Source organism: Phascolarctos cinereus, unplaced genomic scaffold (genome assembly GCF_003287225.1).
Source record: "Phascolarctos cinereus isolate Bilbo 61053 unplaced genomic scaffold, phaCin_HiC Scaffold_7;HRSCAF=346, whole genome shotgun sequence".
In the NCBI taxonomy this organism is placed as follows: Eukaryota; Metazoa; Chordata; class Mammalia; order Diprotodontia; family Phascolarctidae; genus Phascolarctos; species Phascolarctos cinereus.
In genome coordinates this window covers 84723032-84738948 of record NW_027556180.1, presented here as the reverse complement: position 1 = coordinate 84738948, position 15917 = coordinate 84723032, and the positions used below count along the sequence as shown (strand labels likewise).

Sequence of the window (15917 nt, the reverse complement as noted above, 5' to 3'; positions counted from 1 at the left end):
AGCTCAAAGCATACCTTTTTTTTTAAACTTTTTTTGTTTTTGGTCTGTGTTTTCTTTTATAACATGAATCATATGGGAAGCATGTTTTGCATGACTATACATGTATAACCTATATCAAATAGCTTGCCTTCTTAATGACCTGGCTAGGGAGGGGGAGAGAGAATTTGGAATTCAAACATTTAAAAACCAATGTTAAAAATTGCTTTTACATGTAATTGGGGAAAAAAATAAAATACTAAATAAAAAAAATTTTGTTCCAAATTCTCTCCCTCCATCTTCTACCTCCCCCCATTGAAAAGCATAGCAATTTGACATATGTTATGCATGTGTAGTCATGAAAAACACATTTCCATTTAAGTCATGCTGTGAAAGAAAACACACCAAAAACAAAACAAAACAAAAAAACCCAAACAAGAAAAATTTAAAAAGTGAAGAAAAAGTATCCTTGATCTGCATTCAGCCTCCACCAGTTCTTTCTCTGGAGATGGATAGCTATTTTTTTTATTGTTGTTGTCATAAGTCCTTCAGAATTGTCTTAGATTATTGTATTGCTTAGAATAGCTAAGTTATTCACAGTAGATCATCATACTGCTGTTACTGTGTACAATGTTCTCCTGATTCTGCTCATTTCACTTTCTTTCCAGGTTTTTCTAAGAGTGTCTTGCTCATCATTTCTTATAGCACAATAGTATTCTATCACGATCATATATACAGTAGCTTGTTCAGGTATTCCTTAATTGATGGACATCCCCTCAGTTTCCAGGTCTTTTCCACCACAAGAGGAGCTACTATAAATATTTTTGTACATACGGATCTTTTTCCTTTTTGCTTTTTATTTCTTTGGGATACAGACCTAGTAGTGGCATTGCTTGGTTAAAGGGTAGGTATGGTTTTAGAGCCCTTTGGCTCTAAAATTATTCTCCTGAATGGTTGAGTCTTCACCAACAGTGCATTAGTGTTTTAATTTCCCCACATTCTCTCCAACACTTGTGATTTTCCTTTTTTGTTGTATTAGCCAGTCTGATAGGTGAGGATTGGTACCTCAGAGTTGTTTTAATTTACATTTTTCTAATCAATTGTGATTTGGAGCAGCTTTTCATATGACTATAGATAGCTTTGATTACTTTGTCTGAAAATTGCCTGTTCATATCTTTTGACCATTTATCAACTGAGGAATGGCTCTTACTTCTACAAATTTGACTCAGTTTTCTATATATTTGAGAAATCAGGTCTTTATCAGAAGAAGTTGCTATAAATTTTTTTTCACAGTACTGATTCCCTCCATCCTATTTCCCCCTATTTATCCTCCCCTCTCTCTCTCCTTTCACATTGTCCATTTTCAAAAGTATTTTGCTTCTGACTTTTACCTCCCCCGATCTGCCCTCCCTTTCCTCAGCCGCCTGCCCCGCCTCTGATGCCCACTTTCTACTCTCCTGTGTGGTAAGATAGATTTCTACACCCCACTGAGTGTGTATGTTGTTCCCTCTGAGTCACTTCCAATGACAATAAGGTTCGAGTGCTCTTTCCCACCAATCCCCCCTTCCCCTCCACTGTAAAATCTCTTTTGGGTCAGATAATGTACGCCCTTCTACCTCTTTCTTCTCCCTTCTCCCAGTGCATGTAAGTCTTTCCAGATTTTTCTGAGAGCGTCTTGCTCATCATTTCTTATAGCACCGTAGTATTCCATCACGATCATATACAATAGTTTGTTTAGCTATTTGCCAATTGATGGACATCCCCTCAGTTTCCAGTTCTTTGCCACCACAAGCACAGCTACTATAAATATTTTTGTATGTATTGGTCCTTTTCCTTTTTGCTTTTTATTTCTTTGAGATACAGACCCAGTAGTGGTATTTCTCAGCCATTAATTTTATTTTTTTAGATAATCATCCCATCATATTCAACTCACACCCGTGTCCTTTGTCTATGTATACTTTTTCTAACTTCCCTAATAATGAGAAAATGTTTAGGAGTTGCAAGTTTCATTTTCCCATGTTGTTTCGAGGGAAACTGGGGAGAGCTCAGGTAACTTCCTGGTTTTTCTCTGACATCTTGGTTCTGCTCTCTTTTCATCCCAGTTCTGCTTTTTAAAGAGTTCTTCTCTTCAGTGAATTTTTATGTATCTTTTTCCATTTGACCAATTCTGTTTTTCAAGGCATTCTTCTCTTCTTGGATTTTTGTGTCTCTTTTACCATTTGGCCTATTCTATTTTTTAAAGTGTTGTTTTCTTCAGTATTTTTTATATGCCTCCTTTACGAAGCTATTGACTCCTTTTTCATGATTTTTTTTTTGGCATCACTCTTATTTCTCTTCTCAATTTTTTCTCTACCCCTCTTGCTTGATTTTTAAAATCCTTTTGGAGCTCATCCATGGCATGGGGCCAATTTATATTTTTCTTTGAAGCTTTGGGTGTAGCAATTTTGACTTCGTTGTCTTCTGCGTTTGTGTTTTGAACTTCTCTATCATCATAGGAACTTTCCATAATCAGGATCTTTTTCTGCTGTTTGCTCGTTTTCCAGCCTATTTCTTGACTTTTAACTCCATGGTAAAGTGGGATTGCGTTTCCATAGTGGAGGGGCATCGTTCCTCCCAACCACTTTAAAGAAATGTATAGTCATGTTAATATTGTGAAAGCTTCTTTTCTTTCTCAATTATTGAAAATTCCCCCAGAGATATTTCAGGAAATAAAGTTTTCCAGTATTAGAGAATTGAGTTAATAGATAATTATTCTGTTGACAAGGCTAGAAAATGAGACATCTCTTGAAGATGAAGTTACCTTTTTCATAGACATTTCCATTGTATACCAGTGTGCTGATTCTATGGAAAGAAAGATAGTTATGAATTTTGATTCTCTAGTTTCCTTGGATTCTGCGGGATTATACATCAGAAGATTTAGATCTCAATAACCCAGCTGTATTCCGAGACCTCTCTAAGCCCATCGGTGCAGTAAATGATAAGAACGCCAAAGCTGTGCAAGGAAAGTAAGTATGTTTTCGTTTTCGTTTTCTTTTCCTTTTAACAAAGGTTTATTTTTATCAGGAGGGCATGTCTCTCTTTTTTCTCCTGAGGAACTTATCTGTGTTCAGTAAAGGACAAGCAAATACTAACTGGTATTTCTGGAAGCTTCTATTCAGCACTTTAAAGCTACAAGATGAAAAGTAAGGGCTTCTTGAAGATTTCCTTCTTGGTCATTTTGGTTGTGAAATCCCTTTTATTTAGTGCCTGAAAAATAGCATTTTTTTTCTAATAGGGAGAGCTGAGTTCACCTCCCACCACTGACATATGGCTGTATGAGGTGCTGATCTGCACTGGTGCAGGGAATTTCCTTATCTGGGAGCACCCTGTACCAGTGAAATCACAGGTCTGGTCTTACTTCCTCTCCAGTCCCTAATTTGTTGAGTTTTAAGGTTGTCAAAGAGCTTTATGTGCATTTTTTTATTAGATCCTCAGAACAACCCTTTGAAATAATTCCTACAGATACTACTATTTCCATTTTGCAAATGAGGAAATGGAGATATGTGGAGTTTAAACTGACTTGTCCAGTCTCAGTGTAGTCAATCTGAGAAGCTTGATGCACATATGCATTCACACACCCTTTGTTGCAATAACTATAGGACCTTTGCAGCCCCCAGGTTGTGATGTAGTTTATTAGAGGATAGAAGTGAGTTGGAGGGCATCTGTGAGATCATCTAGTTCAGACCTTCATACTATAGATGAGGAAACTGAGGCTCAGAAAAGTGATGGGTCTTGTTCAAGGTTACACAGCTGTTTATTGGCAGAACCAACATTTGAACCTTGGTTGTTAGGTTCTTACTTGAGTGTTTTTCTTTCTACTTGCTGGCAGGTATCTGTCTTCATCCAGAGGCCAGTTCCCTAATTTTTAGGAGAACATTTCGATATAAACTTTTGAAGGTCAGAAAACATTTTGAACACTCCACCTAATGTTGCTTTTATTAAATCAAATTTTATCACATGAATTCTCTGTCTGTATTTACTGATCATAATGATATTTGGATAAAGTAGTCTCATTTCCTAATAGGCAGCAAGGTGGAGCAGTGGATAGAGCACTGGACCTGGAGTCAGGAAAACCTGATTTCACATTTTGCCTCAGTCACTTAACTAGCTATGTGACCTGAGCAAGTCAATGAACCTATGTTTGCTTCAGTTTTTTCAATATAGCACCTGTTTCACAGGTTTGTTGTGAGGATCAAGTGAAATAATATTTGTAAAGTACTGAACACAGTGACTGGAGCATAGTAGGGGCTATGTAAATGCCCGTTTTTTAAATATTGTTGTTATTTGGATTCCCTATCAGAAGAAAATCCCTTAAATTAAGTATTGGTGATATGTTGGTATGTAGTGAATGAAATTCACTTTAAAGAATGAATTCACACTGTTGAAAATTAAATACTTTCAAGAATAGAACATGATAATAGTTACTTTTAAAAGTATTTCTAGAATTATGTGAAATTTTGAATTAGCTTAACTGTCATCCGTTATTAGTTTTGAAGTTTGTGTTTTAAGGACATTTCTTTCTCAGATATGAAAATTTTGAGGATCCACTGGGGATTGTTGACAAGTTTCACTATGGTACTCACTATTCAAATCCTGCTGGTGTTATGCATTATCTCATTCGTGTAGAACCCTTCACCACCCTCCATATTCAGCTTCAGAGTGGCAGGTATGTTGTGAGGAAATAATGAATCTTTACTATGAATCTTTGGTTTTTGGGAGAAAATGGTACATAAACAGGAAAAGGTCATTTTCACTTTCTTGTCTTAGATAGAGTTCCAGTGTCAAGTGTCAGCCTAGCCTAAAATTAGTTTAACCAGTATAGTTTGTGGTTGGAGCAGACTAGTTTGTGCAAATAATTTTAAAGTAGATTCTTTTCCTCTATCACCTCACTATATCTTTCTGATAAATATAAAATCCAAACAACCTCTCAGTGGTATAGAGCTGGATCCTGGGATTTTGCCTAATCTGTTCCTCTGTTAGCCTTATTGAGTATGTCAAGAGAGCTAAGAAAAGGGGGAATAAATAAAATATATTATTACCTTGTAGAAATAGCTCAAGCAAATTTATTTTTTTTTAATTTTTTAAAATTTATTTTAATGTTTTCCCCCAATTTATTTATTTATTTTTAGTTTTCAACATTCATTTCCACAAGATTTTGAATTCCAAATTTTCTCCACATCCCTCCCTTCCCCCCACCCCATGATGGCCTACATTCTGATTCCCCCTTCACCCAATCTGTTCTCTCTTCTGTTCCTTCCCCTGACTCCCCCTTATCCTCTTCCCTTTCTATTTTCTTGTAGGGTAAGGTAGATTTCTATACCCCTTTGCCTATGTATCTTGTTTCCCAGTTGTATGCAGAAACAATTTCTAACATTCATTTCCAAAACTTTGAGTTCCAAATTCTCTCCCCTCCTCCCTCCCCACCCACCCTCATTGAGAAGGTAAGCAGTTTGAAATAGGCCATACATGTGTAGTCATGCAAAACACTTCCATAATAGTCATGTTGTGAAAGACTAATTATATTTTCCTCCATCCTATCCTGGTCCCCATTTATTCTATTCTTTCTTTTGTCCCTGTCCTTCTTCAAAAGTGTTGACTTCTGCTTACTCCCTCCCCGAATCTGCCCTCCCTTCTATCACCCCTCCCTCTTTTATTCTCTTCCCTCCTACTTTCCTATAGGGTAAGATAGATTTACATACTCAATTGGATGTGTATGTTATTCTCTCCTTAAGCCAAATCTGATGGGAGTAGGGTTCACTCATTCCTTCTTACTTCCTCCTTCTTCCCCTCCACTGTAAAAGCTTTTTCTTGCCTCTTTTATGTGAGATAATTTACCCCATTCTACCTGTCCCTTTCTCCTTCTCCCAGCACATTCCTCTCTCACTCCTTAATTTTTCAGGCAAATTTCTTTTGCTGTAACATTGAAACCATATCCTGAACTACCTTTCTTTTTCTCCTCTACTTTCCTGTGTGGTAATATTTTCCCCATTTACATGTAAAAATAATTTTAACATTCAGTTTTTAAAATTTTGAGTTCTAAATTCTCTCCTCCCTTATTGAGAAGACAAGCAATTTGATGTAGGTTATACATATGTAGTTATACACAACATATTTCCATATTAATCATGTTGTGAAAGAAAACAGACCAAAAGACCGAAAAAAATAAAGAAAATTTTTTAAAAAGTATGCTTCGATCTGAATTCAGACTCCAATAGTTCTTTCTCTGCGGATGGATAGCATTTTTCCTTATAAGTCCTTCAGAATTGCCTGGGATCATTGTATTGTTAAGAATACCTAATCTTCACAGTGGATCCTTGTATAGTATTGCTGTTATTGTATATACTGTTTTTCTGGTTCTGCTCACTTCACTTTGCATCAGTTCATGTAAGTCTGTCCAGATTTTTCTGAGAACATCCTGCTTATCATTTCTTATAATAGTACTCCATCACAATTATATACCATAACTTGTTCAGTCATTCCTCAATTGATGGACATCCCTTAAGTTTCTAATTTCTTTGCCACCACTAAAAGATCTGCTATAAATATTTTTGCACATATAAGTCCTTTTCCTTTTTATCTCTTTGGAATATAGACTTAATAGTGGTATTGCTGGGTCAAAAGGCATTCCCACTTCAGTAACCCTTTGGGCATAGTTCCACACTGCTCTCCAGAATGGTTGAATCAGTTCACAACTCCACCAACAGTGCATTAGTATTTCAATTTCCCTATATCCTCTTCAACACTTGTCATTTTCCTTTTCCATCATATTAGTCAATCTGATAGGTGAGAATTGGTACCTCAGAGTTGTTTTAATTTGCATTTCTCTAATCAGTAGGGATTTGGATCAACTTTTTATATGACTATAGATAGCTTTTATTACTTTGTCTGAAAACTGCTTGTTAATATCTTTTGACCATTTGTCAGTTGAGGAATGGCTTTACTTTTATAAATTTGACTCAGTTCTCTATATATTTGTGAAATGAGACCTTTATCAGATATACTTGCCATAAAAATTTTTCCATAGTTATGGTTGCTAACTTATTTCCCGTTATCCTGTTTTCCCCCATTTATCCTACTCTCTCTCTCTCCTTTCACCCTGTCCATTTTCAAAAGTATTTTGCTTCTGACTTTTACCTCCCTGTTGCCCTCTGTTCTATCAGTTCCCTCCACCTCCATACCCGCTTTCTACTTTCCTGTGTGGTAAGATAGATTTCTACACCCCACTGAGTGTGTATGTTATTCCCTTTGAGTCAGTCCAGTGACAGTAAGGTTCAAGTGCTCCTGCCCAACAATCCCATCTTCCCCTATGCTGTAAAAGCTGTTTTGGGCCTCTTTTAGATCAGATAATTTACCCCATTCTACCTCTCTCTTCCCCCTTCTCCCAGTGTATTTCTCTTTCTCACCCCTTAATTTTATTTTTTTAGATAATCATCCCATCGTATTCAACTCAAATCTGTATATTTTGTCTATGTATACTCTTTCTAACTGCCTCAATGAGAAAATGTTTAGGATTTGCAAGTATCATTTTCCCATGTAGGAATGTAAATAGTTTAACCTTATTGAATCCCTTCTGATTTCTCTTTCCTTTTAACCTTTTTATGTTTCTCTTGAAGCTTATATTTGAAAGTCAAAGTTTCTGTTCAGCTCTGGTCATTTTGTTAGGAATGCTCAAAAGTCCTCCGTTTCATTGAATATCCATTTTCCCCCCTTGAAGGATTATGCTCAGTTTTGCTGGGTAGGTGATTTTTGGTTGTAATCCTAGCTCCTTTGCCCTTTGTAGTATCATATGCCAAGCCCTCTGATCCTTTAATGTAGAAGCTGCTAAATCTTGTGTTATCCTAACTGTGGCTCCACAATACTTGAATTGTTTCCTTCTGGCTGCTTGCTATATTATTTTGTCCTTGACCTGGGAGCTCTGGAATTTGGCTATAATATTCCTCTTTTGTGATCTCTTTCAGGATGTGATTAGTGGATTCTTTCAATTTCCATTTTACCCTCTGGTTCTAGAATATCAGGGTGATTTTTCTTGATAATTTCTTGAAAGATGATGTCTGGGCTTTTTTTTTTGATCATGACTTTCATGTAGTCCAATCATTTTTAAATTACCTGTCCTGCATCTGTTTTCCCTACTCAGGGTTTTCATCCTCCTTCAGTGAAATGAGCAAGCCTGGAAAATGTTTAATGGAACTAGCTAACAGCAGATTCTCTTTCTTTTGTAGAGCACAGCCTTGCTTCTCCAGGCTTCAGAAGACCCTGAAAACTTAAATGAAAAGAAAAAAAATAACTCTGGCCCTTCTTTATCCCTGCCACAAAAGAGCAAAAGCTTGGGGGAGCTGCTAGGTTATATTTCTAATTGTCTACCTTTCTGTAGGCTCTGAGTTGCCTAGAAAGGAAATTAATATATCAGATGATATACAGCCCAATCACAAAGAAAACTAGTTACAGGCTGCTTGTTTGATTCTACCTTCACTTCTGTGGATGAAGATTTATGAAATTTTTCAAATGGGAAGGATTAATTCAGAATGCACATCAAATCTTTTAACCAACTGAAATTAACATTATTGACTTACTCATTTTTAAAATCTATTTGCATATATATTTGAAAGATGAGATAGTCTGTTTTTCTAAAATATAAATAAAAGTGAAACATAGAAAATTATGAATTTAAGAATTCTGGTCTGTTCTAATGAACATAATTAACTAATAAGACTACTATTGTGCTCTGCTTCATGTCAGTGGTATTATACTTGTTTGGATACTTAGACGTGTGATTTCTAGAACTTTCTCAACATTAACTAATATTTTTCCAGTAACCTTTAGCTTACCAAAGAAATAAGTCTCTTCAGAGTATATTCTTATGAATTCTGTTTATTCAGACTTTTGTCTAATATGATTTAGTTTTGAAATGTTTTAATTATATTGACTTCAGTAGTGAAAACTATAGTATTTAGAATTAACCAAGAAAACTAGAAAGATATAGTAGGCAAATCATAAAGAAAACCACTTTCTTAGAAGTGAGAGCAGAAGCGAAGAAGAAAGGTTTCAGACTTTTTTTTAACATAGTTTTTTAATGTTTTGAATCAGGTGGTGTTCTCTCCATCCTTATACACAGGTTTGATTGTGCGGATCGACAGTTTCATTCTATCCCTGCTACCTGGCAGGCTCTCATGGATAATCCATATGATGTGAAAGAGCTTATTCCTGAGTTCTTCTACTTTCCAGAGTTCTTGGAAAATCAAAATCGTAAGATTTCACAAATTATGAAGTTAAGAATTTGACCCCTTTTGAATACAGTAGCAAGGAGATATTTTCCATGGGGAAAAACATTCTTCTCCTGTATATTTTGCCAGTTGAAACTCATTCTTTCTATGATTTATTTTTGGGGAAGTTGATAAAATCCATGTTTGGGTTTTACCTCCAAGGCAGTGCTATAAGTAAGAGAGAAATTAGATAGATTGGACTTGGTGAGAGAGATCATTGAGTAGATGGCATTCATCTGAGAACAAGGTAGGGAGATCTGCTTTTTTCTCCTGCAACTCTTCTCATGTATTGAATGGGCATGGGAAAAGGACAAAGACATAGAGCACACAGAACAGTAATACAGAGTGAAGATTGTGGACAATGACTCGTTCAGCATTATAATCTTCTTAGAAGTGCACTGTGTGTTTTTAAAGCATAGCTTAAAAATAAAATTAGACTGTAAGATGAGATACTCAGTAGGTTTGAGGTTGGGGCATAGTGTTGTAGAAAGAGTGTTAGAGTTGACATCAGGAATCTGAGGTTCTCATAATATTTTTACATACCTTATATTTGTATAGCACTTCATAATCCTCAGTGTTTTGGCAAACATATCCTTGTAAGTGTGCTTAAAAGTATGTTAAGTAATTATTGTTATGTCTCCATTTTATAGTGTGGATTTTGAGGCTCAGAATTGTTGGTAATTTAGCCAGGGTCACTTGAACCTGGATCTTTTCCCTATTTGTCCAGTGTTCTTTCCATTGCTCTGCCCTGGGCAAATTACTTGCCTTCTTTAGGGTGAGTTTCCTCATCTGTAAAATGATGGTTTGGATAGAATGATTTCTGAAGGTCTATGAGTCTGCAAGGCACAAAGTACCAAAAACGCTTTATTGAGTGAGTTATATGCCTTAACCATCAGAAGAAATCTTTTCCCCTTATTTTTAATGTAAGAAGGAAAATATAGGTAATATTAATTTGAAGTGTCCACATGCATTGTTTTATCCTTAGAAAGGTGAGAATCAGAGCCTCCAGATATTTCTACATTCATTTTTCTCATCAGTCTAACTCATGAGACCTCTAATTTATTTCATAATAACTGTGTTATTTCATCCTTTGAAGTAGTGAAATAACTAATTTAAAACTTGATTCATACAGTAGCTACACTTTTCATATTTTCATATTAGTAAACTTCTAAAATGGAATCCATTCAAGAAAAATAATTTTATTTGTTGAATACGTTGTTAGAACAAAATGCATTCTGGTTTAATACTAAAGAAACTAATTTTCTGTTCATTCTCTAACTTTAACTTTATGCCAATGAGAAAAAAACAAAACAACCTAGTATCGTCATATTTTGATCCCAGGAATGGAGCTTATTTTTCCCTACTGATATTCCTTTTTTAAATTACTTTATTTTTCTCTGTTATGTATTGTAGATTTTAATTTGGGGCGCCTTCAAATCTCCAAAGAACTAGTAGGTGATGTGGTTCTCCCCAGATGGGCTAAATCTGCTGAAGATTTCATCTATAAACATAGAAAAGCTCTGGTAAGCCTTCTCTTCTTGGTTGCTCATACAGATTAATAAAAGAGGCCAAAAAATAATTATTTATTTTTATTGGTAAATCATTATAACAGTAAAGGCCTTAATGACAAATATATTGCAATCTGGTTGGGGCCTAGAAATTTTCTAGTGATATGGAATGTCTGCATATACTTTAAAATTTGATAGCGAAGTATTATAAATGTTAAGTTCTACAAGATGTTCATTTTATGTGAAACCACCTCAGTCATTAACACCATAATTTGCTTTACTTTATATTTCTTATAGTTGCTTTAGTTCTTCTAGACTTTGTTTCCACTATAGGTATTTAGTACGATTCAACCAAATGGGACAGTTGTGTTAGTATGCTTCACTACCTTACTGAAGTCTTTTTTGTTGCAAATTAAGTGAGCCTCATCATTTGAGATGGACAGATATGATGTTAATGTCATCATACTGGTAAAAGTCACCAAGCTGGCCCACCCAGTTCCTTATCTGAAAAGAAATATTGGAGAGTCTGGAAATTTCACATGATGCTCATGGTCCTTATGCTGTTACTACTAGAAATCAGTACTCTCTAACCATGACTTCCAGCAGTGTCAGGGCACTGATGCTATAATTGCCATTATAGGCATTCACAGTTCTCTCCTTTCTATGATTTGAACCCAAATAATGATTATATCTCAATTCATCATTCCCATGAAGGGCTGTTAATGAAAAAAGATAGTTTGAATTAGGTTTGAATGTTAACCTTATTACTCCAATATGTGTCTAAGGATATATTCTCATTAGTAAGCTTCTTGAGGGCAAAGACTTTTTCATTTTTGTCTTTGTATCTGTAGTGCCTCATAAATTGTCTCACAATATACTTACGTGCTCACAAGTGGCTTGCTGAATTGCATCGGATTCTCATTTATTACCTCATTTGGGGATAACTTGATAGTATAACAGAACTGGAGTATAGCTACACAAGTCAGCCTTCAAAAAACAACTTCTGTACAATTACTTTCATGTCTCCTCCCTTGCTTTTCTCCAAAAGGAACTTGAAATCCAAAGATGTGCTGTTTAGCTTTTAAGAAGATGGCATTTTTTCTAGGGTATTTTTTTCCAAGGACAGCTCCAATATTCAGTACAGTGTAGGGGCTTGGTTAGAAAAGCTGGTTAATTTTCTAGTTGTTCCTGAGTAATAAGGTCATGGTGATCCATTGATTATTTGAAATCATCTCCATGATCAGTGTGGGTGTTTCATGCAGAAATGCTGATCATAACCTACTTATGCCTTCTGATTCTGACTGACTCTCATCCATGTCTTATAAATCTTTTCTCCTCCAGGGGACGCACCTCATGTGCTGGGGGTCTTACCTCAGCATTTCACATGATTCCTTGAAAGGATTTGTTGCACTTGGTTCTCTTATACATCTGAAAACATGCTCTGCGACTTAAAAATTGACTCAAGGGAGAATGGCAAAAAAAATGTATTAGAAAATAAGTCACAGGAGGAAGAAATGCAGTCGAATAAAGGCTGCTAAAGAAGCCTGAATCTTACATATCATAAATTCTTTCTTCAAGAAGATAGTTTAGGGGTCAACTAGGTGGTGCATGGATAGAGCACCAGCCCTGGAGTCAGGAGGACTTGAGTTCAAATCCGGTCTCAGACCAGACGCTTGACACTTACTAGCTGTGTGACCCTGGGCAAGTTACTTAACCTCCAGTTGCCTCACCAAAAAAAAAAAAAGTTTAGAAGTAGTTTATGGGGAATAGCAGGAAATGATTGATCAATAATTTTTGAATCATGATCTTTGTGCCAACGGCCAAGTGACTTTTCAGAACAAAAATCAAAATTAATGCCAATTAAAAGGAAACAAAAATTAAAAGCTACAGCATGTATTTAAAACACCTTTCACTTGACTTCTAAATAAGCTATTGAGGCTAAAAGAGGTGACATGGTGTGCTGAGTAGAGAGTGGGCCATGGAATGAGGAAGATCTGGATTCATGAGTTCCTGCCTTCCCAAAAAACTTGGAAACTACCTTTGCCAACAATTACTTGTTCTCCTTGACACTAACGTTGATTTATGGTACTTGAAAGTTTGCAAAGTGTTTGACATTATTAACTCATTTGATCTCACAAAAGTTCTGTGAATGAGGTATTATTATCACCCCCATTTTACAGATGAAGAAACTGAGACCAAAAGAAATTAAATGACATGCCCAAGATGACAGCAGTTTATAAGGCAGGATTTGAACTCAGATATTCCTGATTCCAATTCTACTGCTCTGTTTCACTCTGCCATCTCTTTGCTGTGTAGAGACATGTGACAGTCAAAAGCAGCAGGGATTTAGAATATAAATTTGTTTATAATGTTTTACTGGGGGGGGTTGGGTGATTTTGAGTAGCTCCATCTCATTAAACAGCTAAAAGTCATGGAAAGGTAGGGGAGAAAAAACCCAAAAACAGTTATGGAAAGCTTGATGAGGGACCCAGTTAAACCATATCATCCCAATAACATTTTTTTGTGTGTGTAGAAGCAGATAGCAGAATCCAGATGCTTTCATTTTTTTTGTCCATTAATTTATTTATTTTTAGTTTTCAACATTCACTTCCACAAGATTTTGAGTTCCAGATTTTCTCCCCATCTCATCCCTCCCCCAACCCTAAGACAGTGTGCATTCTGAATACCTTTCCCCGAATCTGCCCTCCCTTCTATCTCCTCCCCCTTCTCTTATACCCTTCCTCTTATACCCTGCTATATGCCAGGCACTGTGCTAAGTGTGCTAAGGGAGGTGGCTACGAAGAAAGGCAAAAAGCTGTCTCTGCTTTCAAGAAGTTCACAATCTAGTGAGGAGACAAGGTGTAAATAACTATGTACAAACAAGACATAGACAAGATTAATTGGGGGTAGCCTAAGAAGGATGGCACTGAGATTAAGGAGGAAAAACTGGGAAAGGTGAGACTTTAGTTAAGCCTTGAAGGAAGTGCCAGGGAACCAGGAAGTAGAGCATTCCAGGCATGGGGGAGAGCCCGAGAAGGTGCCTGGAATTGAGAGATGGAGAGGAGTATGAGAAACAGCGGGGGGGGGGTGAGGGGGGTGACTCCTGAAGAAATAGGCTGGGGTCAGATTTTAAGGAGCTTTAAAAATCAAACACAGGATTTTATATTTGATCCTAGGGCGATAGGGCCTATTGGAGTTGATTGGATATAGGGAAGGAGGGAGGGGAAGAAGCAGGTAACACAGTCAGACCTGTGCTTTAGGAAGATCCAACAATGGGCCAGAATGGGGGGAGACTCTGGGCCAGCCAGCCCATCAGCAAGCTGCTACAGCAGTCAGGTGATGGGGGCCTGCCCTGGGGTGGGGGGGAGTGTCAGAAGAGAGGGTAGGGGGGTTAGAGAGATATGCTGAAGGTGGCAACCCCAGGAGCTTGATGGTGATACAGCTATTGAACTTTCCTTCCCTCTTCCACCTTGCCCAAATTGTTCTGGATAGTCAAGATGTCCTTGTATCTTTATTTCCTGAGCATTTTCTTTCTTCCTTTAAGAAGCATTGTGTGGATTTGTTTAAACCGTGTAAAATTTGTGGTTACAGCATACTAAGAGTCACAAATGAGGATTTTCATCTTGATTTCCAAACATGATATATAATTTTATTTATAAGGTGGAAAGTGTTTATAGTTAATGCAAATTATTCCTGTTCTAGGAGTCCGAGTATGTTTCTGCTCATCTTCATGAATGGATAGACCTGATTTTTGGCTATAAACAAAGGGGCCCAAAGCAGTGGAAGCACTCAATGTTTTCTACTATTGTAGTTATGAAGGTATAAATTTCAGTATTTTCTCTTTGTGATATAATAGTGACTGGAAACATCATTTGAAAAAGTTCTGAATGTGCTTCTGTTTTGTATTTGAACTTGACAACATTAACTGTATAAACTAATGCACAAAAATGTAATTCTGATGACTCAAGCACCCTTACAAGCACCAGGAATCTCTGGTTTTCTTTGTTTCTTTTTCCTTGATTACATTAAGGCCCAAAAGGTAGAATTTTAGCCAGATGGGTTCAAATCCAGCAAAATAAAGCCTCTGCAGAATAATATGGGACCATTCAAAACAAAGTTATTAGGGCAGCTAGGTGGTACAGTGGATAGAGCACCATCCCTGGAGTCAGGAGGACCGTAGGTCAAATGTGGCTTTAGACTTATAAGCTGTGTGACCCTGGGCAAGTCACTTAACTCCAATTGCCTTACAGAAAAAAAACAAAACAAAACCCAAGCTTCTTAAGGATGCATTGTATCTTAAAGGTGTCATTAATTACAAATAATTTATATTTTAATTCCTTCCAACTTTTGACCATATAAGCGTTTTTTAAGGTACAGTTTCGAGCAGGGGTGGGGAACCTGAAATTATTTGCGTATACCAATGAGAGGAACGTACGAGCTATTCATTGGTTATTTCTTGCTCTCACTATAGGGCCAGCCCACTTCATTTCCCAGTCAGAAATTTCCCTGATGACATCCTTTATGCCCACATATTGCCAGACAGGGTTGGTGTCCAGAGAAAGGATGGGAGGAAGCTTCAAAAGAGACACTGATTGAGGATAGTTTTTGGTGAAGAGAGGAAAAACAAACCAGGTCGTCTAGGCCAGTGCTTCCCAAGGGTTCTTAGGGTGAAAATAGTAAAAGTAGGCAAGATTATTCTTCACCATTTAAATTATGATCTATTCACATTATTGTAAGTGGTAAATTGAAGGGCTCATAATATTTCAAATAATATGAATTTAGAAATCTATGTCAATGAGTGACTTGTTGATTTTTCTTGCCTCTTTTTTTTTTTTAAACTTATCATGGCTTTAGGAGCAGTGGATCTTGATGCCTTAACAGATGAAAAAGAAAGAAAAGCTTTGGAAGGAATGATTAACAATTTTGGGCAAACACCCTGTCAGCTATTAAAGGTAAATCATTAAGAAATTATTGACATCAGGAAGTATCAAAATTTGAATTGCCAAAGATTGGCATTATAAATGTTTTGAGAGTCTTGTAGCTTTAAGCCCTTCTTCCACAAGACCATCCAAAACATTGGGGAAAAATATATATATAGTGCCACAGTCGTGGCACTATACAATATCTGCAGCTA

At 36.6% G+C, this 15917-nt stretch overlaps 1 protein-coding gene across 1 annotated transcript in view; it reads left to right on the top strand.

Annotated features, from left to right (window-relative positions):
- The window catches only part of NBEAL1 (neurobeachin like 1), a 194099-nt gene that overhangs the window by 157100 nt on the left and 21082 nt on the right, over positions 1–15917 (top strand). Inside the window, 7 exon segments of the mRNA XM_078147544.1 lie at positions 2857–2981; positions 4541–4681; positions 9128–9258; positions 10689–10798; positions 14486–14555; positions 14558–14602; positions 15638–15735. Of these exon segments, the coding sequence (XP_078003670.1) occupies positions 2857–2981; positions 4541–4681; positions 9128–9258; positions 10689–10798; positions 14486–14555; positions 14558–14602; positions 15638–15735 (720 nt within the window).